Source organism: Opisthocomus hoazin, chromosome 4 (genome assembly GCF_030867145.1).
Source record: "Opisthocomus hoazin isolate bOpiHoa1 chromosome 4, bOpiHoa1.hap1, whole genome shotgun sequence".
NCBI lineage: Eukaryota > Metazoa > Chordata > Aves > Opisthocomiformes > Opisthocomidae > Opisthocomus > Opisthocomus hoazin.
Window position 1 is genome coordinate 55,693,226 of NC_134417.1, and position 26,356 is coordinate 55,719,581.

The 26,356-nt window shown below is 44.3% G+C and overlaps 1 protein-coding gene across 1 annotated transcript; it reads left to right on the forward strand.

Annotated features, from left to right (window-relative positions):
* The first annotated feature begins 421 nt into the window (after positions 1 to 421).
* Positions 422 to 5,120, forward strand: TRIL (TLR4 interactor with leucine rich repeats). The gene has a single exon (XM_075419086.1). It carries the CDS (start codon positions 599 to 601, stop codon positions 2,834 to 2,836), a length of 2,238 nt encoding a protein of 745 aa, XP_075275201.1. The 5' UTR covers positions 422 to 598; the 3' UTR covers positions 2,837 to 5,120.
* Positions 5,121 to 26,356: the final 21,236 nt, after the last annotated feature.

Below are 26,356 nucleotides of genomic sequence, written 5' to 3' on the forward strand. Positions count from 1 at the left end.
CTAGTTTCCTCCTGTTCCCTCCCCCCTCCCCGATGAGCAGTCTATCTGCGGCCCACGGGGCGGGGAGGCAGCCGCAGCCGGTTCCAATTCCTACTTTCCCACTTTGTGCCCCTGCTCGCTGCCGGGGCCAAGCCGAGACAGGACCGGCTTGGCCTTCCCCACCCCCCGTCCTCCCTCTCTCCCGCTCCATCCGATCCTCCGCTCCCCCGGGGCACACTGTGGGAAGTACGAATTTCCGCTGAGTTCTCTCGGCAAGTTTCGGAGCTCGTCTTTCCCCCCCCCCCCCCCCCCTTCCGCGCTCCGCCCGCCCCCTCCGCCCCGGGAGAGCCGGCGGAGCAGCGGGCAGCCGCGCCGCAGCCCGCCGGCCGCCCTCCCGGCCCCGCGACCGCCGAACGGCAGGCGGGCGGCGGAGCCCCCCGGCCGAGCCCATGGTGCCGGGCACCGCGACCCACAGCCGCCGCCGCGCCCGCCCGCCCGGCGCGGAGCTGAGCCCGGCGCGGAGCGGAGGAGGGGCCGATTAGCAGCCGCGGAGGAGGAGCGGGGGGATGCCGGAGAGACACAAAGCCGGCGGGGGAAGCAGCCCACGGCTCGTCCCGGGATGGGGGCGCCGCTCCGCCTGATGGTGCTGCCGCCGGTGCTCTGGGGCTCCGTCCCCCTCTTCCTCCTGCTGCTGCCCGCGGCCGAGCCCGTCTGCCCCGAGCCATGCGACTGCCAGCAGCACCAGCACCTCCTCTGCACCAACCGGGGCCTGCGCTCGGTGCCCGAGGCTGCCGAGCCCCGGGACGTCCTCACCTACAGCCTCGGGGGCAACTTCATCGCCAACATCTCCGCCTTCGACTTCCACCGCCTGGCAGGGCTCCAGCGCCTGGACCTGCAGTACAACCGGATCCGCTCGCTCCATCCCAAGGCCTTTGAGCGCCTGGGTCGGCTGGAGGAGCTCTACCTGGGCAACAACCTGCTGCCGGCGCTGGCCCCCGGCACCCTCAGCGCCCTGGCCAAGCTGCGCATCCTCTATGTGAACGCCAACGAGATCGGCCGCCTCAGCGCCGCCTCCTTCTCTGGCCTCGGCAGCCTGGTCAAGCTGCGCCTGGACGGCAACGAGCTGGGCTCGCTGGGCGACTCCACTTTCTCAGGGCTGCCGAACTTACTCTACCTGCACCTGGAGTCCAACCGCATCCGCTGGCTGAGCCGCGGTGCCTTCACCGGCCTGGCTAAGCTGCGCTTCCTCGACCTCTCTGGGAACCAGCAGAGCTCCCTTCGCCACCCGGACATCTTCGGGCCGCTGCGCTCCCTCCACACCCTGCTGCTGGCCAGCAACAGCCTGCAGCAGCTGGCAGGGGGGCTCTTCCAGCACCTGCCTGGCTTGGCGAAGCTCTCGCTCAGCGGCAACCGCCTGGCTCACCTGGCCCCGGACGCCTTTACGGGGCTGGGTTCGCTGAAAGAGCTGCGCCTGGAGGGAAATCTGCTGAGCCACCTGCCAGCTGCCCTGCTGGAGCCACTGAGCAGCCTGGAGGCGCTGGACCTCAGCGGCAACGCGCTGACCGCCCTGCACCCTGCCACCTTTGGCCGCCTCGGCCGCCTGCGGGAGCTCAGCCTGCGGGACAACGCACTGGCCACCCTCCCCGGCGAGCTCTTCGCCTCCAGCCCGGCTCTCTACCGCCTGGAGCTGGAGGGGAACGCCTGGAGCTGCGACTGCCGCCTCCGCGGCCTCAAGCGCTGGCTGGGGGCCTGGCACGCCCGGGGCCGCCTGCTCACCGTCTTCGTGCAGTGCCACCTGCCGCCCGCCCTGGCTGGCAAGTACCTCGACTACCTGCAGGACGCCCAGCTCCCGCCGCCGCAAGACGGCGGCCCCTGCCACGACGGAGCCTCTCCCTCCTCCACGTCCCCCCCGCCGGCCGCCGAGGGGCTCGGCGGCAACAGCAGCGGCGGCGCGGGGCTGCCCCACGGGCCGCCGGGGCCACCGCCTGCCTCCACCGCCCGCCTGCTCGGAGCGCCGGCCAGCCCCACTCCGCCGCCGCCCGCCCGCCCGGCGGCCTCCGGGCCGGTGCCGCCCAGCGCGGCGTGGCCCCGGAGGGCCGGCAAGCCCCGCTCGGCGCCGGCCGCCGGGGTCCCGCCGCTGGTGTCCGACCCGTGCGACTTCAACAAGCTGTTCCTCTGCAACCTGTCGGTGGAGGCGGTGGGCTCCAGCTCGGTGACGGTGCGCTGGGCCGTGCGGCCGCACCGCAGCCCCCGCCCGCTGGGTCCGGCGCGGTTCCGCCTCCTCTTCGACCGCTTCGGCGCCGCCGTCAAGTTCCAGCGCTTCGTCTACCTGCCGGAGCACGGGGAGCCGGCCGCCACTCTGCGGGAGCTCCGCCCGGACACCCCCTACCTCGTCTGCGTCGAGGGCGTCCTCGGCGGCCGCGTGTGCCCGGTGGCGCCACGGGACCACTGCGCCGGGCTGGTCACCCTGCCCGAGGGTGGCGCGGCAGCGGGCGGGCCCCGCGGCCCCGACCAGCAGCTGCTCACCCTGGGGCTGCTAGCGGCCAACGCGCTGCTGCTCTTCGCCGCGCTGGCGGCCTGGGCCTCCCGCCTGCTGCGGAAGAAGGTGCTGGGGCGGCGGCGGCGGAAGGCGGCCCCCGTCCACGTCCGGCAGCTCTACTCCACCCGCCGGCCCCTCCGCTCCATGGGCACCGGCGTCTCCGCCGACTTCTCGGGCTTCCAGTCCCACCGGCCGCCCCGCGGCGCCGCCTGCGCCCTCAGCGAGGCCGACCTCATCGAGTTCCCCTGCGAGCGCTTCATGGACAGCGGCGGCCCCCGCCATGGCGACGACCACCTGCTGCAGCGCTTCGCCGACTGAGTCCGCCGAACTACAGCTCCCGGCGGGCCCCGCGCGGGAGGCGGGCGGCGGCGGGCGCCGCCGTGCGGCCGAGCCCTCTGGGAGCTGTAGGCGGCGCGGCGCGGCGGCCGTTGGGACGTGAGGGGACGGCGCGGGGTCGTGGCCTGCGCGGGGGAGAGCTGCGGAGCTGTCGGTGCCTGCGGCCGCCCCTGTTACCGGTCGGGGCTGATGCCGCCTGCGAGACGGGCCTTACTCTGTCACCTCTGCTGCGAGGTCACCGTGTTCTCAGAAATCGTCGCTAACCCGAGCGAAAGCCGCGACTGCGGCGGGAACCGTTCCTTGCCATGAGGAGAGCGAAACGGCGGGAGCTGCTGCGAGCGGGAGCTGGTGTCTCCTTTAGGCGGACTCGGCCTTCGACATAAGCGTGGTATTTTACAGGTGGTGTCCTCAGACCGCAGCTGGGAATGACAGTTACAGAGAGCGGCCAGGCCCCGCCCGAGGACGCTTTGAACTGACCTTTTTAAGGCGCCAGCCCTTCCTAATCCAGCCGTTGGACCGAGGGTCTGCTTTTGATGTTGCTGTTGAAGAGTCTGGAGGCCTGGAAGTGTGCGTTTTGCGCCGGGCAGTTTTAAGGCTGTGCCATTTTATCTCAAACGGAATGTGAGGTGATTCAGTGTGTGCGAGCGTGTTTTCATACTTGTTGGTAAATGGGAAACAATAATGCAGCTGGTTAGTTTTACAGAAATATATTGCTGACACCACTAGGATAAACTAACAGAGTTTTGTAACATGTTTACAAATGAGCTATTTTAAAAATTGTTTTTGAATAAATACTGCTTGGTACTTGTACACAGTAATGTGGGCTGTAGTTGTCTGGGTCCGTGATGGTCAGTAGGTCACTGACTCGCACATAATCCATTTGTAAATGTGTGGGTGCAGAGGTGAACTGTTGATGGATAAATAACATTGGTGCCTTCTTTCAGAAACAATAATAGCTGAGAATATTTCAGGAATGTGAAACAGCCTTTATCCTAACAGGCAATTCTCTCTTAGCCTTAGCCTACTGAAGTTAGAAGCTTTATGTACCTCACTGTGAAATAAAACATTTTTGTGTATTAATCTAGGTTCCGTGTTTTGTGTAGCTGAGTTGAGTAATGCTAAAGTTAAACCCTTATGCAGTAGTGTATGATGTTTGAGTTGTTTTGTTTTGGGGTTTTTTTAATTTGAATTTTGCTTTTGGTTTTAGAGCAATGCTAATCATTTTATGATCGGTTGCTCTCTGCTTTCTCGGACTCTTACTTTACTAAATATTTACAGAATGTGGTTCTGTTACTATGAAATATGGTGGTTTAGTTTACATTAATAATTCTTTCTGTGTGGTCTACAAATGAGCTAATTAAAAAGGTCCAAACTGTGGTTACACTTCAAATGCAAATATTTTAGATGAAGTTTGGTAAATTGTTGAGACCGTTGATACTACTTCTGCTCCCTTGAATTTAATGTGCAACCTCAGATTAACTCTTATGGAACTGAATGGCTTGAAGGAAGTGTTAGTGGACTATGGAGACATTCATCTCAATATCCTGCATTCATTGCTGACCTGAGGTGTTCGTGACTACAAGTTGTTTATTACCATATTTGCAAGTAAGTGATTTGCATTTTTCTTCTTTTTTTCCTTTTTTATTCCCTCCCCCCCCTTTTTTTTTTCAGATGAACAAGTGTTTACAAAAGACACCATAGTAACTGCTACCTTCAATTGGAGTTCAGTGACTGAATGGAGAGAACAAGACTTTATGTTCTGAGGGAATTTTGTTCAATCTTTAAATTCAAACGGGAGGAAAGGAGAGAGTGTAGGGATCATTTGTCCTAATCTTTGCTTTTTAAATGGAGAAAAAGAATTTTAAGTCTTGATTCTAGGGTCAGTAGCAAAAAGTCCTTTGGGATTTCATTTTGACAGACAGCAGTTTTCATCAATATTAGGGGCCAAATTCAGTGCACAGATTGAAATTCATAACTCTTATAGATACAATGTTGAATGGAATTAAAACTGAAGGAATCCAGGATCAGGATTTATTTTTTGTTAAGAATCTTAAATTTCTGTTCTTTTGGACCTCTGGGTGCTTTCAGCCATTTACTGTGGAATACACCACTGTTTGTTGTTAGAAATGCAGTGGGGATTATTGAGTAAAGCTGTGTATCACACTAACGTTAGCTCTATCACTGGATATTCTTCCAATGGGAGACGCATAGATGCTGTACATGGTAATAATCAATTATGTCAATAAATCTATTTGCTGAAAGAAAATTGGTGTCTCAGATTGTGTCTGATAATGCATCGCTCTTCAGTCATAGACTGGCTGTAACTTCTTCATAGTACTAGGACTGCTGTTTCTTAGGACTCTGGAGAGTGCCTCATCATTCATTCTGTCATGTCTTTTCACCATACATTACGTTTTCTATTTTGGTTGTAATATGTTTGGATAGTGCAAACACTAAAATAATTTAAATTGTCAGTTCTGAAACAGGTAGATTACTGTGCCCAGATACAGTAATAAGGTCCTGTTACATCAGTGAACTAATGATCCTTTCTAAGCTGAATAAAAAATGATTGTTTGGCATATTACAAAATTTTTACATTCATTGCAAATTACAGTTCTGAGGGTTTTTCAGTGTTATCAGGCTAATGATATAAATGCATTGTCACACTGAGCATATACGTGTTGTTCTAATTAAGAATTCACTGCCTTTCTTTTTAATTTATACAAATGCCGGGAGAATTGCTAGAATGAAATGGCTCTTTGCTCCAGCCTGGGAGAAGTAAATACATAGATCAACACAACAAAAAGAAAAGATGAATAATAGAATGAAGCTGGTGACTTCTTAAAAGTCACACTTACTGTAACTCTAGGATTACTTAGGCTTTGTATACAGATGTTACTTACAGGTTTTTTTGCGTTGGGGAGCTGTACTGGCAGGCAGTTGAGGAAATAATTGTCAATGACATTCAATGACTGAATGATGTAAATATTACATGGCTCTATTTTTACCAGTAGTAAAGTATTTGTAGATATTTGTGTCCTTTTTAAAGTAAGGTCCTGTCTAAAGAATGACTGTAAAAACAGCCCTTACTAAATGGATTAATCCTCCATCAATTTGTGCTCAAAATGTTTCTCCTTCTAGCAGAAATAGAGTTTTACTGCCCTGTCCCCTCCCGGCATCCATGCAGCTTGGGGAAGACTGAACTGGGTGCTGTTCTCCTGCTAAGTAATTACCAAGCATGTTATCTATCAAAGACTGAAAATCACCCAGATATTGTCCCCTGAAATGAAGTGGACTGCTGCTGGGGGGTCCGCAAAAGGTGCAGGGGCTTCGCTGGTGGCAGCCCTGCTTGGTTCAGCAGCATTTGCCCATCGCCTGCTCTCCCCTTAATCCCTGACCCTTTGCCGCAGTCAGCTGGCATACTTGTTTGTGCAGCTGGAAGGTGAACGGCAAAATTGATTCTCCTGGAAAACAACTTTTCCCAGTACCTTCCCTCTCCCCTATTTTTCTGCCAGCTCAATTTCTTTGATTCTGTTCAACCCGCACAAGTACTGGAAGTGGCAAAATGTGGGGGTGTATCGCAGAAGCAGGAAAACACAGTCAAAGACGAGAAGCTGCTTAAATAATCTCAAGTAGTCTTCACACCCAATGTGTCCACAGTCTAAGGAAATCCAGACTGTTCACATTAGATGAAAATCCTATGTGGAGTATATATCTTTATTGGAAATTTGTTAATGATTTGCAAAACTGAAAACACGTAAAATTTCTTTATGAGCTCCTGGAAACATTGACGTTACAGCATAGGGCTAGAGAGAAATAATGTAAGGAGAACAGGGCTATAATGGTGTCAGTGAAGGTTTACGTGTGTGTGAAAAAACCTTGTGGAAAAGCACTCTGCTTGACTGTCAAAGCCTATGTTAACTCAGCTGGGTTTATGAAAATATTGATTTCTTTATGCAGTGCTATCTTTAGTTTTCACAATGCACTGCAAATGCCACATTTTGAAATACCATCATCATTTAAACTATGTTATTACCCTTACAAGAAGAGACCTGGGAAATTCAATATATGTATCTCTTGTGCTTTTTCCTTTCTGCTCTTTCCTGGGAGAGATTTGGAAAATGAGGAACTGGAATAAAAAAAAAGGAGTCTACACCAGTTTTATCAGGATATTTATTTAACTAGTAGACCAATATATGTATCTCTTGTGCCTTTTCCTTTCTGCTCTTTCCTGGGAGAGATTTGGAAAACGAGGAACTGGAATAAAAAAAAAGGGAGTCTACACCAGTTTCATCAGGATATTTATTTAACTAGTAGACCAACATTTAGATTGTAGTGTATGAGTCCACAAAAAAACATTTCTTTTCATGACAGTATATGTATTTGCAGAAAACTCTTTCAGTGAGGAGGAGAAATACTACTTCGTTTCCCAAAACCTGGCTCACACTAATTCATGTTTCTCTGGCCACCAAGGGTGTGCATATGTTGTGTGAGGTCCACAAGTGAAGCACTGCTTTAAAAAATGATTTTTCAAATCAGCCAAATTGTGTGTACACAGTGATTACTTGATTTTTCATCTGGGCAACTCTTGAGAGGAGTTGCTGTGTAAATGTTGGTCTATAATTTGATATTTGTTAAGTAGAAATGGGGAATAAATGTAAGGAAACCATGTGTGTTCTTGATGCTGGATTTGTTCTTTTCGGTCCATGCTAAATATAGCATAGTTTTGGCAGCCTGTCCAAATACTACTGTTGTGTTTTTCTCCATAAAAAGTTGAGTTTTCTCAAGAGCATGCTTTAATTCCCACAGAAATTAAATTCCCATAGAAAAATAGTCAATTGTCTTTAAACACAAGTATTTATCTTAATATCATTGTACATGAATTTATTTATATAGATGCTCCATGATATGTTTTTTACAATAAATCTATATCTCATTTGTTTTTACAAACAAGGCTGTAAGAATTAAAATGAATAAGACAGTATGAATAAATAGCTGGAAGAAAACTGCCTAAAAATATAATAGAGATATTTACTAACAAAAAAGGATCTGACACTTGAAAGAGAATTTATCAGTATTTATAGTGTGACACATATCTCATTTGTTGTTGGATTTTTAAAGGTAGATTTATTTTTAATTTGATAATCTATGCATAATAATTTGATGTCATAGAAATATGCTATTAGTCCAGAGATGGGGAGGTCCCCAGACAGATAAATCTTAAACTATTAAGTGCTGCAGGGAAAATTGGGGTACTGTTTAAAGTATTAATTCTTCACAGAATCACAGAATGTTAGGGGTTGGCAGGGACCTCTGGGGATCATCTCTAGTCCAACCCCCCTGACGAAACAGGGTCACCCAGAGCAGGCTGCACAGGACCTCATCCAGTTGGGTTTTGAATATCTCCAGGGAAAGAGACTCCACAACCTCTCTGGGCAGCCTGTTCCAGTGCTCTGTCTCCCTCAAAGTAAAGAAGTTCTTCCTCATGTACAGATGGAACTTCTCATGCTTCAGTTTGTGCCCATTGCCCCTTGTCCTGTCGCTGAGCACCACTGAAAAGAGTCTGGCCCCATCCTCTTGACACCCTCCCTTAAGATATTTATAAGCATTTATAAGATCCCCTCTCAGTCTTCTCCAGGCTAAAAAAGCCCAGCTCCCCCAGCTTTTCCTTCTAGCAGAGATGCTCCAGTCACCTAGTCATCTTCGTAGCCTTCCGCTGGACTCTCTCCAGTAGGTCCTCATCTTTCTTGAACTGGGGAGCCCAGAACTGGACACAGTACTCTAGACGAGGCCTCACTAGGGCAGTGCAGAGGGGGAGGAGAACCTCCCTCGACCTGCTGGCCACACTCCTCTTAATGCACCCCAGGATCCCATTGGCCTTCTTGGCAGCCAGGGCACACTGCTGGCTCGTGGTCAACTTGTCGTCCAACAGGACACCCAGGTCCCTCTCCGCAGAGCTGCTCTCCAGCAGGTCCGCCCAAAGCCTCTACTGGTGCATGAGGTTGTTCCTCCCCAGGTGCAGGACCCTACACTTGCCCTGGTTGAACTTCATCAGGTTCCTCTCTGCCCAACTCTCCAGCCTGTCCAGGTCTCACTGAACAGCAGCACAGCCTTCTGGTGTATCAGCCACTCCTCCCAGTTTTGTGTCATCAGCAAACCTGCTGAGGGTACACTCTATTTCTTCATCCAGGTCATTGATGAATAAGTTGAAGAAGACTGGGCCCAGTACTGACCCCTGGGGGACACCACTAGTTACCAGCCTCCAACTAGACTCAGTGCTGCTGACGACAACCCTCTGAGCTCTGCCATTCAGCCAGTTCTCAATCCATCTCACTGTCCACTCATCGAACCCACACTTCCTGAGCTTCCCTTTGAGGATATTATGGGAGACAATGTCAAAAGCCTTGCTGAAGTCAAGGTAGGCAACATCCACTGCTCTCCCCTCATCTACCTAGCTGGTTGTGCCATCGCAGAAAGCTATCAGATTGGTCAAGCATGATTTCCCCTTGGTGAATCCATGTTGACTACTCCTGATCACCTTCTTTTCCTGCACTTGCTTAGAGATGACATCCAGAATGAGCTATTCCATCACCTTTCCAGGGGTGGAGGTGAGGCTGACCAGCCTGTACTAAACACCCACAACAGTGCAACTAAAGTATTACCTGTTTTTTCATTGCAAAGCTCATTTGAAGTTGCTGCCAGGCACAGCCGTGCTTAGCTAATACATTAAATGGCGTCTCTTGACTTCAGATAGATAGGTGTAATCCCATTCCTTACTTTACCAAAGTTTTTTTAATGTTCAGACAAACATTTTCTCAAATCACATTAACTTTTTTTCATAAAATTTCAATTTTTTTCTGTATTCAGTGTTTCAAAATACTTTACTGCTCTTCCAAGATCCATCCACGTGGAACCTGTACCAAGAGAGAATCTGGACAAACATTAGAGCAATCTGTCAGTCAACATATGTATACTAATTTGTAACGTAGCAAGTACTCAGAGGTTGTGAAGTGAGGGTTCTATTTTTTATAATCTTGTGAGAATGAACAACCAACAAAATACTCGCATAGGGCCACAGTTGTGCCCTCTAGCTATGGAAAATGTACTACTAGTCTGATTCATTTTATTTTGTCATGTGACACCAGAAAAAAGACTTGATTCTGAGACCTGAATTTCAAGGAAATATAGAGGATAAGCTTTTTGTGAGGTCCTTGGCAAAAATCCTGTTAGGCAGACTTTTGCCTGGTTAATTTAATTAATTTCTCACGTGTGCGGTTTGTTTCATTGTCATTAGTTTAGTGTATGTTTGCTTAGCTGTGGTAAATGTTCAGAAGTCATTTGAAGGCCTGGAAACATATAATAGATAAAAATTATGTACAGAAAGATAATGAGACAAATTTTCTCATGGAGAAACTGATTTATCTCATAAGGGACAAATATTTCAGGGATGTTGTTAAAATAAACCTGAACACCACTTTTAAGTCAAGAAAGAAATTCTCTTTCTTTAGAACATGAAAAAAGTAGGAAGGTTGTAAATAATTACATGACACTTTTATTTAATTCCTTGTCAATAAAAGAAAAGATTGGCATTATGTTAACAAATTATATTACATGGGGATATGCATGTATTCTGTCTGGATCCAGAAAAGTTCACTGAAATTATGTCCGTGCTACCACTTTTAAACTAAGAGATACACTGTTACACTGCTGTAGATCATCCTGACAGTGAGAAAGACCTGTTTTGATTTGTCCAAATCCGTGTTTCAGTACAATTGTTAATTTCACCTGTCACTGTACCATTGACATATGTATCACTGTACCACTGATATTAATTTTCTTTCTATCTTGCTTAATGTTTAAATATTAAAGTTTAGTTTAAATACTGAATTTCCTTAGCATGGTAGCAGCCCCTGTCTGACTGCTGTAAACCAATTTGAAATAAGGGAGGATACTCAGTGGTGATACCTATCAACTGAAGGGTCAGAAATAATTTTACTCTAGAGGAACACACTCAGGAAAATCATGCTTTCAGAAATAAAAATAAATTGTTTTGTTTATAAGTGAAGGATAGCATGGTTTATTTGCCATTACAATGTCATGATCTAAATCTTGAATGAGTATACTACTAGACAAGGCTCATATGTTAGACTTATGAGACAATTTGGAGTGTTGCTTAGTACACATAGCAGATGTTTTAGCATGCCATTTTTTTGCATCAACAGCTTGATCCTTCTTCTGTTTTCACTCCATGAGAGTGGAAAGACTTCAAGTATCTTAATTTAGGTACCCATCGATAACAGGTCTGTGGCAATGGAATTAACTGTATTGCAGAACTGTGCTCTAAGATTCAGTGTTCATCTTATAAAAGAAAAAAGTATTATTCGGTTCTTAGATCTGATCAGCTTGGAGAGATGAACTTCAGTGTTAACTGGCATGGCAATATCTTTCTCAGTTGATAGTTACTGAAGAGGGAGAGTCTTTCATGATCATTGTACTAAGCTGTTCACTCTGAAACCTAAAGATGCCAAACCAGACACCAACTGTTTCACTGTCAATGACATTACCATAAGGACCCAATTAACTCATTTTGCCCCAAATCAAACTTCTGCACTTCCTCATGTTGCCTAAAAAAATCTGCTTATTATTTAAAATATTTTGTCAAAATCTTCATATTTTCTTTCTCCCAGCAGTGCTCCTGCATTAAGTATTGACCGTATAAAACTCTGCAACCTATTGCAACTTTATAATGTAAGAGTGGCAGAAGTAACTCAGAGAGAACTGTACTCAGTCCAATATGAAAATGAATAAAGTAGTAAATGTGCCAACAGATCTGGAACTTGCCAGTAGTTCCCGTAAGCCTGGTGCAGGTGCTGGGGTCCTTTCTGTACAGTTCTGCAGTGCCGCTTGTGCCTTCCTCCTGACTGCTCATACTGTCGAGGCACTACCTTCTTCTAACATCTTACTCATTGACACAGGGTGTTCTCCAACAGATTAGGGACATTCTGTTCAGCCTGGTATCCATTCAGTTATTTGTTTTTTCTTATCTCATTTTTAAAATTCTGTAGAATGGGAGTTTGTTTGGGTTTGTTTTATCTGGTCTGAAATAGAGAGAACAGCTGTTTCAAATAGAGTCTACTTTTCGAAAGAGAAGGAAGGAGTACATGAATTTTAAATAAATCCTGCTTAAACGGAAGTTATTTTATTCAGAAACAATTTGTGATTGGAATCATTCACTGGGATCCCACTGATACTATTCTGCTGGCACAAAGGGAAGTGCAGAGGCTTCTGGTTTTCCTGCCAGGATGTATCCCTGAGAACCTGAGACTGCAGAGGTCCAGTGGGAACTAAAGACATTCCTTCCTTCCATTTCTGTGGCTCAAATGGAAAAGAGATTCAGGGTCAGCATCTTTTTCACTGGCTAAGAACTTTATTTATTCTGTAAAACATATATTGACCTAGGCTGATTTTGTAACTGGAGAGTTATAAATAGGTTTCACACTAAAGGCAGCATCAAAAAAATGACATTTTTTGAGACAAAACCTCCTTATTTTTCCTCTGTAAAACCCAAATCAGCACAGACTAAAGTAACTGGCAGTTTGCTGAAGGTGTTAACAACTCTTTGAGGTGTCTGTAATATGCAACTGGGCACACTTTATTCAGTTAAAATAGTCTGTTGTGTCTTTTATTTAGAGGTATTTAGAATATGTCCCAGGTGGAAAATACTAAAGAATTCCAAACTGTTAGCTTGTAATGATGCTGACCTACTTAGAATTTGGATTCGTTTGTTGTTTAAATTTGCACTTGCAAGTGCACCTGAGGCATTCCTGAACTTCACTCTGACCGTATGTTTTTATCCAACCTGCTAAAATCACCTACCATTCCAACAAGGACAACTGTACTTGGAAAACTCCTGCCCTTCTCACTTACATTTTTTTACTTTTACTCTTTTCACTTATACCATGGTAGAAAATCACCTAAATCTACAAGCTCCTAGGCCTTGTGATATGCAACTGCGTATGAAACAGGAGAATGGACAGTTTCCAGCCTTCCAAATGCAGCCAAACTCTAACAACCAGAACAGGGTTGGGTTGGGTTTGGTTTGGTTTGGTTTTTTATGTGGTAAATAACTACTAGATTAGAGCTTTTCAAAGATACTACAGTTGCAAAAGTCTACCAGTAGTGACAGTATTGGCAGGACCCAAATGTGTGTGCACTGGAATAATCATTTGGATTGGAAACTCTACAAAATTTGGACATGTGCAAAGCATCACTAGGAATTATTTTAGACCTTTAGGACTTACCAGTTATGTTATTGTGCATTTTTTCTCCAAAAAGTTCTTTGTCTTCTCCCCTGTTCTATTACCTCCTTCTCCATCTGGCTAGAGAGTTTTGGATTAATGCAACAAAAGTGACTGGAACATGTGTTTAAGGTTGCTGAGTACCCAATGTGTCTGAGAAGCTGCAGGTGCTTAGAAAATACAATGCCTTAGAGAATGTGTGAAGTATAGACTTCGGGAGGCATTCAAGTTCAACATTGACGGCCGACTTGATCGTAGAGGTCTTTTCCAACCTTAATGATTCTATGATTCTATGATTGTGGTCATTATGCAGAGATCTGTCTGAATTCATGTGTTGTCATTCCCATTTTATCCCCTTATCACAGTTAGCTGCCTGTTGTTCCTTTTTGTGATCTGTAAGGAGGTGTCAAGGTTTGTACCTCTTACATTGTGTTTTGACCTGATCCTGACTACCATAGCCAGTCAGACTGCATTTCTCTCCAGAGTGGCCAGGACATGTATTGTGTATTGTTTTTATGTAGTATCAACGAAGTACAAGAGGTAAAGGATTATGGATTTAGAAAACGTGTTTCTTGCCTAAAGCTTTACCATTCAGCTGACGATAATCCAGGCAGACAGCTCCTGTGATCTATAGTTTGGTCTGATTCTTCAGGAAGGCTGCTGCCTCTCTCCTGAGAGGGGAAAAGCTGTCAGGCTTCTCCTGTTCTGCCTTTGTGATCTTTCCGGTTTGGATGAAACTACTTTCCTACGTTTCTTTACAGAAGGAGGTAAACTCCTGACATACAGGCCAGTGGTAGAGCTTTTATCACCTGTAAATGTTTTCACATCAAAGAACTTGTGTAGCTGCCTGTTTTTCACACAGTGCCCTGTGGACCTAAAGTGGTCAGAATCAGACAGGAACAGTCAGACACCAAATTTTTATTAATGAATCGGAATAATCAAACCAAGAGTATTTCATACATTGCACAGAGGAATTCTGAATCCAGCATAACTCTTCTCAAAGGCACTAATCTCACTTTAGGCAGCCTTGTCTTTCTGGTCCCCAAGGGACCTGCGCTGCGGAGGGGTCCCTCTCTCCCATGCCACCTCTCTGTGCGCTGCTGGGACCAGTCTGCGTTTCTCAGAAGCCTGTGGAGGGTTTTTTGCTTCTTGTTTTGTTTGTTTCCTGATGTATAATAGGCCCTATCCATGTCCCCTCTTTCTTTGCCTTATTAGGCTTATAAAATGTCAGGATTACGGCAACTGGGTCATTACAGCAGAGCTGCCGAAACTGATGTAATGACCTCTCTGTGTTTTGAAGTCAGGAGTTAGAATCGATGTTTTATAATGCCGAAACATTTTAATCAATCTTTAATAATTCCTCTGCCATTTTTGTGTCCTCAAATTCTCAATTTATTTTTCTAAAAAAGTAAGTGGAGTTTTTCTGCCTCATCTTTTCCATGTAAATCATTACGCTGGACCCATAAATATAAAATTCCAAAGAACAAATACTCTGCATCTGAAAAGGTCAGAATGGCATGTCTTTTCCTGAGGGGACAGAAGCCCTCTCAAGATATCCAGGAAGACTTTATTAACCATCCATTTAAAAGCACGTAAAGTTAAATATCACTTTGCAAAAGGGATTGTTTTGGAGAGCTGCAGGGATGTAACTGCAACTATATATATTATATATTACTAGCAAATATAGACTACAGGATTACAGCATAAAACCACAGTTGTTTACTAATCCTCCAGATTAAATTGTTATTCCTAGAATTATTTGTTTTATCAGTGTGAATACATAATGCCAAACCACTGCAGCACAATGGGTCCCAAGGCAGCCCAATTTTTGCTAATTTCAGTGGATCTACATCAGACCTGGACATGAGCCAGTCTTTCTGTTTTTCTGCTTCTGCTGCAAAAATCATCTGTGCGTATTAAGAACTGGTGGTCTATTTAAACAGGAGTCTGATTAAAAAAATCAGTTATTGATTTCTTTCAGGTAACTGTGAAGTTACAGTCTTATCATTTGCGGCACAGTGTGTGAAACTAATTAATTTCTGGAAAATGTTCATCTGTGATTCAGCTACGCCTGTTGTACTTCTTGGAATATCACACGGAAAATGAAGCTACCAAAAGGAAACATCTGTTTGTATCTGAAAACCCAAACATTTCTGAAGTTTAGCAACATGCATTCTTCTTGGAGCTGCCACCTATTATACTCAGCTCTAAAGCAAATACCAAAAGGATACTTGAGGTGACCTTTTGTATCAGATTAAACAAAATGAGAAAACATTTGGCAATCAGACTTCCTCTGCTAGGCCATGGGAAACAGCAGAGCAGAGGAACAGATACAGTAAAAACATATTAATTCAATCTCATTTGCTTTGGAAGAGTCCAGCAGTGAAAAGAACAACTAACTGTGAAAAACCTGAGGTCTCTGTTACTTGGCACATCTTGAAGTCTGGCTAGATTCTCCTGACGAGGGCTATCAAGCAGCAATAAAACAGGAGAGGATGAAGAAAAACAAACGACGAGAAAATGTTATGTGGGAAATGGTTTTCTTTCAAAAGCTATTTCTTAGGAAGAAAATATCCCCAATGGACTGCAGTTTTGCATCAGTGTTCTTGTTGCATGTTAACACACACTGGCTTTGAATATTCTTTTAAAACAATGTGGATTTCAAGGTTCCTTGTGTTTGTGTAAGTCTGTGACTCCCTTGCTTGTTGGTGTGCTGAGCAAAGCTAGGGGAGGAAAACAAACTGTAGTTTCCCAGTGAGGTTAATCTACCACAATCCAGAATGCTGTAAAAATAATAGTCCTGTTTGCTGGTGGATGCTGATTCCTTCCATCTCTCCATCCAGCACATGGTGGGTAATAGCACTCCTGGCAGTATAAATTGTCACTCCCTGCCACTTGTTGGCAAGATCACTGGATTGTTTGTTTGCATCTGTCAATGACAATGCATGGATAATAGGAACAGTCAGCTCTACTAAGTGAATGGTAGATCTATGATCCAATGACATCCCACTCTACAAGGTGAACTGATAAAGCAGCCATCAGGGAAGGGAGCATAAATGCAAATGTTTAACTGTTATGATGATTGGGATTATTATGCAGTAGGTCTATACACCAAGGCTCTATCTATCATGGAATCATAGAATCGTAGAATAGTTTGGGTTGGAAGGGACCTTTAAAGGTCATCTAGTCCAACCCCCTCGCAATGAGCAGAGACAACTTCAACTTCCATCATCTAAGGAGGTTCAATTTTAGATCTTCAGTGCACTAGGGGTAGTTTGATTTGGTTTGCTCAAACTGGTTATTCAGTACCACAAGTGATTCTCTAGCTGTGTTGCAGCCTGCCTCCAGCATGCCTTGCTCCTTGCTGCTGCTGCTTTCCATCTGCAGCAGTTGTTCATGCTCAGATCTTGGAGTCCTTCCCTGTGTACAAGCACTCAATCCCTGCAGGCTTCTCTTAACAGTGTGGGACCCAAAGGACAAAGTCCCTCTGTCTTCCAGAGGGGAGCAGCTCCAAGGAGAGTCACCACAGCCATGCAGGAGAGAAGCCCAGAGGACAAACTTCAGGACCAGTTGTGTAACCAGTAGGCAGGGATGGGAAAAAAGAGAGGGAGACTTTGCCTGTAGACAAAACTGTAGTGACAACAAGGATGATGGCTAAACTAGGGCTTGGTGAGGAAAAAAGGTTGAAGCATGCAGAACCTTTAACCAGTTTATGAAAATTCAAGGCCAGTAGTGCTCACAGCGTTGTTTTGGCCTGCTAAATTCTTCCACTCTTACATCCCTGTCTAACAGCCAGGATATAGAGCTCCCTCTTTGCCTGGAGTTTTTTAGAAGAAAGGAATATGAATGTTTCAATACTCTCCCTAGCCCAGACCCTTCCCCCTTGCCTATCTGTGCGCTGACTAGTCAGAGATCATTGGCGACAGAATTTTTCCTGAAAAAAGTGGCCCATCCACACTGTAGGCAGCTATATCCAGCAGGAAAGTCTCATTTATCAGTAAGCAGATCTAAAAGCAGTTTCAACACGGTCACAGACTCTTCCTGGCTCTGGGGCAGCTGGAAGGAGAGGCACCACAGACAAGTTCCCACCTTTGCTTAACAGCATTGCTGCTTCTGTTTCTCCCTGCAGAAGTTGCAGTGCATCACACTTGCTCTGCCAGGCACCTGGCACGAGGCTTACGGCTGTGGGTTGATGATGGTAAATCACAAGTAAGCACAAATATCACATTTCTTGGAAATAAAAGTAATTTCTTTAAAAGCTGCTGAAAGACTGCTGAATGAGGTGTATGTGTAAGCTCCCATCAGGGTAATGGTGGTGTTGGCTGGGTGTTGCAGCGTAATTTTTAGCAAATGTAGGTGGACTTTGCATGGAGTTGTTCTTCTACTTACAAGACAGATGGTGATGTGTGGGCAGGTACACAGGATTAAACTCAGTTCTGATTTCAGCCACAAAACCCAAAGGTAACTGAGTTGTCTAGGTACTTTTCAGGAGTAAATGGGATCTTCTTCCTCTGCTCTCACTGGAGGTCCCATGCAGAGTGTGCAGAGGTGTGGAGCGATTCCCTGCTGCAGCTGACTTGCCCAGTTGGTAGAAGAGCTCCTGGGGATATTTGGCCTCTGGAGAAGTTGTTTCCTGGACTGAGAGTTCAACTGGTGGTGATGTACCCCGGGTAAACCTGGTGGGCTCGCCTCCGAGAAGGGCTCAAGGCACACCACACAGTTATTTAAGCGTCCTTTTAAACAGTCGGGCTACTCGCTGCAGGCACTATGCAGAATTTGTTCCATTCTGCCTTTGTACCCATATCCTCCTTCTCAAACCTCTCTTCTTTTCCACTAAGAGTCAGAGATCAGTATGAGCCAAAACGCCTACAGACTCTGTGAGGCCAGAGAAGCTGAATGAAAGAGAAAGCCCCACTGGATGTCCAAAATAGTAGCTGAATTTTTTGAAGTTTTGGAACTATTGATAGAGAGAAAAGGGAAAAAAGAGCACAAACATATATACATTTCTTAAAATGCAACCCTTATGCTATTTTTGCCTTTGTGTCATTTTTGGGGTTTTTTTCTCTCTCTTTCCTTCACTTTTTCATATTCACCCATTTTTCTGTATTTTTCTTTGACTTTAACTCCTTTCTACTGACATTGTTCCCACACATCTGTTAGAGCCCTCACGGTGTTCTTTCTGTCTGGGTGTTGATTAACCTTTTATGTTGTATTGCAGAAAAAAACCCAGATTAATTATATTTCAAAGATTCCCAGCATATCTGATGACAGATTTTCTCATGGTAACTTTGACCCGTTTCCTGAGCACAGCTACTCTCTTCTTACTTCACAAAAATCTATGGCTTACAAATCAACTCCTTTAAGCCCCTTGAAAAGTTGTGGTTCGAGCATGCTTCCTCACAAGTTCATCCCTGGGGATGTGCAATTTACCTTCTCAGAATTTTAATGTTGTTGCACATAATTACAGAGTTGGTATATTAGGATTATAAACAAGCTAATCATTAATTTGAGAATGTATATACAAAGCTGGATGACACAAAAAACCTCAGCACATGTATTCTCTGCCTGAGTTACCCTAGCAGTCTGCAACGTCCATGTCTCTAGGCCTTTTCTCACTGTGCATGGCTCCTTCTGAAAACCGTGGAGCATTCCTAGGGCAGCTAGTTTTCTTTGACCCTTTTCTCCCTGTTTTACTTGGATCCCCTTTCCCAATATGAAAGCACACTTATCTCTTTCTCTCCCTTGTCCAAACATCCTTGTTTGATTTGGTGAATGAGTTTATATGTCTCCTTCATAAAATTTGGACGTATATTTATTCTGAAATTAGTGATTTGCAGTCTCCAACCACTTTCATAGACACAGAAAAAAGGTTGCTTTATTAGGTTTCCACCTCCCTGTTGCTCAAGGCATATCCAGTTCAGTAGATGATATTTGGTTTAAAGACTGACTGTAGACTCCTGTGTGGCAAAGTTGTGAAATCATCCTGCACAGATATTGAATGCTGTTCCTTAATTATGTCACAACTTCAACTGGAATAGATTTCCACAAATTATTTTAACAGGAAAACTTTTTAACACGTTAACATGCCTCAGATCCTTAGGGCCTGCCTACCCTCCTGGGTTATGTTGGGAGGAAGCTGCTTGAGAAAGCCGCAGTAGAGAGCCCTGAAACCTGGAGCTTACTTCAGCACAACTTTCAATAAATGGTAACAGATCTGAGCTGAAAACTAGGAGTTACAGTTGTTTGTTCTGTTTTTTTTACTGCTAACATTAACCAGGCAGATGAATTTTGGAGGAAAACTGGAAGGAAGGTAACTCATACTGTTTTTAAAACTGGCTTAGGTAGTTGAATAGGTATTTGGGAATACATTTTTCTTCTTGTTAGGATATGTAGATGCAAACAGTATTGACAGCGTGTCTGTTTGAGTACCCACACACTAGTCACCACATCTGGTCCCAGAACACTTCTTCAGCTCAAAGTACTTAAAGAAACCAAGTAGTTCTCACCATGTGTTCTATCAGCAAAGTTTTGCTAATAAGTAACATAAACCAAAATTACTTTGTCAAACTAAAGAAGTTAAAGAATAGAATTAGTAAGGAGTTGACTCCAAGAACCATCTAGACACAGTCAGAAACTGTCTAGACACGGTCCTGGGCAACTGGCTCTAAGGGGCCCTGCTTGAGCAAGGGATTGGGCCAGATGAACTCACAGGTCTCTTCCAAGGTCACCTCTTCACTTGCAATTCTGTAATTCTGTGTCTTAACTTTCAGCCGTATCCATTTGCATTATTTAAGTAGTAATGGAAGGTATTTTTATCCAAGGTACAAGCAGAACTACTAGTTGAAGATGTGTAGGTTTTTTCTCCTAATCACATATACTGAGGCATATGTGCTGCAGAAGTTCGTTAGGTGAAAATCAGATACGTTTGTTGCCTAGACACTTTGAGCATCCAATAATGCTGGGGTTGGCTAGTCAGGGATTTTTTTTTTATTCCCCCAGAATGAAAATGTTGTCTTCACAGTCTTTGATGAATTTCAGCTTTGTGACTCTTAAGCCTGTTCAGATGACTTTCAGCAAACAACATGGTAAATTAAGTCATTCGTCCTATCTATCTACTGTCCATAAACAGTCACTGTTTTTCCCATGCAGTACCTGAAACCATTCAGTAGATTTTTGTTATGATCAAACTTTCATCTTGATTCTCAGTGAATTTGAGGGTTGATCTGTGTTTTAGTATTCGAATATTGTAGCTAAAACCACAGTCAGTATTATAAATAGCCATCTAAATAACATGGAAACTTCTGATCAGGTGACTCCACCTTTGTAATTACTGCTTCCTTCCTGGAGTAATCATATCATCACAACAATTACAATCACCTGCGGTGAAAATACAAGCATAGACAACCACTAACACTGGGTCATGTCCAATTTAGAAGTCACCAGAGTAATTGCCAGCAATTTACCCAGCTGCAGTCATCTGTGCTTTTAATTTTTTTTTTTTCTTTTCATCGATTCTTCTTGTAGTTTCACTTTGATCAGTGTCTGGGAAGAAGAAATAAACAATGATCATATTGGTCTGCACTTGCAGTTACTCTATTTTGTTTTGGAGGAGGGTTTTGCAGAAATACTGAAGGGAATACAAAAATGGCTTTCATTTACACTTCCCCCGTGCCCTTTTAGAGCCCCCTCACAGTGAATAAAATATTAACTTTTTTTTTTTCCCTCCCTGGAGTGGCATAAAGAAGCCTCAGCAACACTGTGAATTCCAGTCATACAGAAATTGCAAGCAGAGCAAAACAGTGGATTTGGTGTTCATGTTCATTTTAATTTGCTTTCAATAGTTCAAATTGCACTGTTTTCTATCTTAAAAAATTCTCTGTGACTGAGAAGGCTGGAAGCATACTTAAAAATAAATTTTAAAAAAGACGCAAATATCTCTTGCAAAAATGTGGTGGATCAAGAGCTGGATAGTTTAAGGAAAATAGCAATATTTATGTAAAGCTGTAAATTTGAAATGCTGTCACGCAAATCAGACTATAAGACTCATCACCAGAAAACAGCGCTAGATAAAAAAAGGAAGGTTTTCTTTTCAGATGAGGAAAGTCTTAGATATGAATTTTAATGTTTAGCTTCCTGATCAAAATGCAGACTGTAATCTTGGTCCGTGTGATTTTCTGGCTTGATTTAATGGCTTCTGGACAGTCTTGACAATCCCCCTGTGTGTTGTAGTGTCCCTGAGTTCTAGATAGAGCTTTTCTTCCACTTACCATCTGATGAGGCATATTTGGGTGTGTAAAAATCTTTATGAATAACAATTTCTGTAAACAGAAATCAAAAAGAGTGACCAAGCTACACATGATAAAAAAAAAAAAGTGTTTAAGGGAATTAACCTTCTAAAGTAATTTTACATGTACATTTGTGCTACAGTTAAAAAATTTAACTGTCTTGAAAAATCATGTTCAAACATAAAACATTTGAGGTAGTTTAATATTTGGCACTTAAAGTAACTGCAATTTGATGTTCAATTCAAACCAGATGTTTATTTTTTGCAAGAAGTCTATTCTGTTGTCAGGGGAGAGAAGAAAGCATTCAAGGTTATGGAGCAGACATTTCTTACTGCAGTTGATTAGAACAAATTACCAAGAGTTGCACTTCACGTTTGAAAGACTGAGGCGTTTATGATCTCAGGCCCCAACAATTAAAGAAAACAAAAATAAAGGGATTGAAAGTATACATACTGTGAGCAGTTAAACTGCAAGAATGTTGTGGATCCCAAACAGCTGGATTCTATTTGAACTCAAAAAGTTTAATAGCCTAAGCCTGCACATCTTCTTTTCCACTTCTGAGGATCATCTGCCAGATGGAGAAGTCCCCCCCCCCCCCGCCATTTCCTTGCACTGTACAATTGTGTTACAGAATAAAATTACTTGATGTGCTGGAGCAGAACCAGGACTTTTAAACCAGGGAAAGATACACAGCTCTTAAAAGAGATCAGTCTGATGTAAAGGAAACAAAGGTAATAAAACATCCAGCTTCAGTAGTTAAATGATTGCAGGAAAGTTAGTGTATTCAGGTACCCAGCACGCCGGTAACATTGATGCAGTACTGAAATCTGCATTCCTGGAAGTGGGATGCATTACTCAGACCATGTTTTAAGATCATGGAATCTTACAATGTGCCCAAAAGTGATTTCCTACTCATTGTTTTGAATTATATGTCTCCCATTGTCATACTAATTTGATACTCGACAATGACTCCTCTGTACATTGTCCAAACATGATTTGGAAATAACTTTAGTGAGGAAAGAAGTAGGGCGAAATGTAATTCTTTTTCAAGACAGTAGTGGTCTAGCAACAAAGCTGAAAGAAATCAACAGTATACTAGATGTCGCTCTAAGAGGAACTGCAATTTAATGCTCTTCAGGCTCTTGCTGCTGTCTCCAGTCCCACACAGGGCCTGTAGAGACCGTCTGTGGCGTGTTAAGGAATGTACAGTTCCTGTCTCATGTCATAAAAGCTTGCTTCCAGGAAGATACTGGTTCTGCTGTCTGTGGGACCCTTCATGCACATGAAAGGAGAGGAGGAATTGCTTTTTGCCATGTAATTTAACAACACTAATTAAATAAAGATATCGGCAGTGCACTGAATAGCATTAATTACAGCCCATTTTGCACAGAGTGCATGTCTAGTGGAGGAATTGCACAGAAGCCAAATCACATAAATGTGTTTTAAGTACATGTGCTGGAACTCCACCAACTTCAGCTCTAATAGCAGCGCAGGAGTGAAAGTCCTGCTGCTGACCCTGAGTGCTTCGGGGGGAAGAACTGAAAAAAAGTCTTTGGACCAAGCTTGAATTGCAGGCAGGGGCTGTATGAGACAACTTGGCTTTCAGACAGTCAGCGTCCCTGAAGTGCAGCTCGCAGTCTCAGTGTCCGGAGATGAAGGGGAAGCCAAAATCGGTGAGCTGCTCCCAGGGTTTCTGTGCTTCCAGCTTGGTTTACAGTCAAACAAATGCATTCTGTGGTAGAACAAAAGCACATAGACCTCGAAAGCCTGGACGGGTTATCTGCAGCTGTAATGCTGAATTTCAGCCCTGAAGCATCAGCTTGTACAGCACGGTTAGATGGTGCTGTAAGGATCAACTAACTGACCTGTGCTAGAGAGGATGCTGAAACTTGGGTGCAGTTCCATTGATCAAGAGTGTGAGGCCACAGAGCTGCTGCGATGGATCGTTACAACAGTTCACTGGCTGCTAATCCAGCATCTCCCTGTTGCTGAACGGATACTCCTTATACAGTTCACTTTTTTTCCCACAGCATGTTGCTTCTGGCAGAAAAAAAAAAGGTGCCGTCACTTGAGCCACGGTGCGGTCAAGCTTACAGAAATCGCTTCCTGCTCCAGCGGTGTGAAAGAATTATCTGTGATTTTGAGACAAATGTCCTCAGCCTGTTAAGATTTTAAAGTCACTTACTTTGGTAAGAACCGACAGCACTCAGCACATCTTTATAAGCTGTATTAAGACTCATTGCCTGTTTTAGAGGGCTTGAAAGGATGTATATTACTTTCATGGTTAGCTTTCTCCAATAACTCTGTAACTATTTCTTCAGTTTAGAAGTACAAAGATGCCTTTTTAAGTTCAGGTCCCAAGCTCTAGCTGAGTTTGAGATGGAAGCTGTGTTTTTCCAGCTCATCTATCACTAGTAATATGATTTCTGCAGGTTGAAAAGTACCTGTGGAGCCCTGTTGACCCTCCTGGGGCCAAGGACAGCTTGCTTACTATTTCTGCTTGTGAACGTAGCACTGACTGTGTCTGCTTGCAAGTGCTGGGGAGCTGTCTGTCCAGACACAGCAGTGGATGAAGAAATAGAAGATGCTGGGAAGAGATGTACTTCCGAAAGAAGAGTTTATCTGGGATTAAAGACCAGTGCCAATTATATACGTGAGTTTGCAATTATACAATACTGAGGTTGCAAAAATGTGAAGAACAGTGTGTCTACGCTCTTCCTGCATATTTCACTGGGGCTACTATGTAAGAACGTCTCCGTTCATGGGATTACAGGTGGTATTTGTGCCTAGCAAAACTTTTACCTTGGAAGAGGATTTTCTCAGCTGTGCTGGAGCCACCGAGCGCACATGAAAGCAGCGGTCCCGACGCATTGCCACACTCTGCCTCTCGAGAGGAACGAGAGCTGGCACGGACGGCACAAGGGCACCCGCGGGATACCCACGGCCCCCGAAACGAGCCGTGACCGCAGTGACGGGTGGGCTCCGTCGCTCCCGGCTGGTCCTGGTGGGCTCGGCTCGGCTCCGGCCGCTCGCCCGCAGGCAGCGGCTGCCACCCGGTGGTGCCGGGCATGATTGCAGCGCTGCCCATGGTTTGGCTTGGATTTCTTAAAAACGCCGGATTTCGCTTGGTAGTGGAAGAAGCGGCGAGAAACGAGGCCAGTAACATCGATGAAGAAGTGGTCTAAGCTCGCGGATGCTAAATGTCCTTCCCAGGGCTGGGGGGAAGAAAGCAGCAGAGGGTGTCACAAAAGTATGTGGCATGACCTCCTTCGGATGCGAATGAATTGCCTGTGTCTGAGGTGTTCCAAGCTGGTTTACTCTGAGTCTGCCAATACTTCTGCAAAACAACACGTGTATACTAACGTGCAAACTACAGATGTTTGAACAGCCACGAATTTTATGCAGCTTCAGATAACCTGTAGTTCTGTCAGTGACCACAGCTTCTCTGCAAATGGGAAATGAAAATGTTGGTTAATGTACGGAAGGCTATAATAAGGTTTCAAATACTGTTCAAATGCTGCAAGACCCTCAATTTTTTTTTTTTTGTGGAGTTCTAAAAAATGGAGAAAATGACAAATATTGCAAGAATGAAAAAAGGTGTAACTGATCATATGTTGCAGTTGCCATATTATCATGAAGTGCATTATTCTGTTGATATTATATTCACAGAGCGTAAGTCTGTATTATGTTTACAGCAAGCCTTCAAGTCTGAATCTATTTTGCACTTTTTAAAAATGTGCCAGAGCTAAAAACATGTATTAAAAGTATAATTATTCGATTCCGTTATAAATCGTGAAAGGAAAATCTTGAATCCAACAGGTGTTTTTCAGGAAACTCTAAAAAAGCTGGCAGCAAAAATTTACAAAAAACCCTTTCAGCATGGCATATTCATTGTATGGTTACTTAGTGTGTATGAGCTGTGAAAATGAAACCAGAAACAAAGCTAAAGTAGAAAAGAAATGTACCATAAACAGTGAAAAATAAACAGTGGCTTTTTTCCCCCTTTTGTATCTTCATTTTGCAGTCTAAAGTCTTTCTAGTCACATATAAAAAAAGACAATTAAAATTATTTTATTTCAGCAAGGCCTTTATTACAATCTAAACAGTTTCAGAGTTAACTAAAGATGTAGAGTCTGGAGGGTGCCGGGGAACGCACTTGAGATCTTTGTGTGGCAGCAGGCTGATGGTGTAAATGATCTAATAGGGTTTTTCCATCTATAGCTTTCAACAGCTTTATGACTCTATTTTTTTTTTTAATATCAGAACTTATGCATGCCCCCAGCTTGTCACTAGGGACCTGTGCGGACATGCACAGTTCTGGAAGACACTGTGCTTTTCATTAGGCTCTTAGTCCAAATCTCAGTACCAGGCCTGGTCCTGAAGTGTATTAATATGATCTGTGGTGCTGGACTTTCTAGTTTGGCAAATTAAAAACAAACAAAAAAACAAGCTAAGGAGAAGGAGAGATTCATCCACTACACCAGAACAGAAGATACCTGTAAACCTTTTTTTTTTTTAATTTAAAATTGTTTAACTGAAATTATTATGTGCTGTAGAAAGTACTTTATGTTTGTTTATTTTATGTATGCAGTTGACATTAGCCTGTTCCTTTCAATGTACCAAAATCTACTGACTTCCCTAAGAATGGCAATAATCTCCTTTGGTTTTGCTCATGCATTCATGCTTTTATGCTGTCCTTAAGAGATGCTCATTTCAGAGCTTGGACTGATATTTTGGCAGCCAATCACAAGGGGAGCTCGAAGCTTTACAGGGACTTCCACCAGTGCTGAACAGAGCACTTCACAAACGGTTCACGCAGCACATTGCCAGCAGAACTAAGTTAAACAGACAGTTAGTAAGAGACTTGCTGAAAACCTACTTTCTTGTTACTCTGGTAGGTGTTTTTTGGTCCTACTACT

Bases quoted from the DNA above. Each gene is read 5' to 3' on its own strand.
- TRIL (XM_075419086.1), top strand. From the start codon at position 599: ATGGGGGCGCCGCTCCGCCTGATGGTGCTGCCGCCGGTGCTCTGGGGC.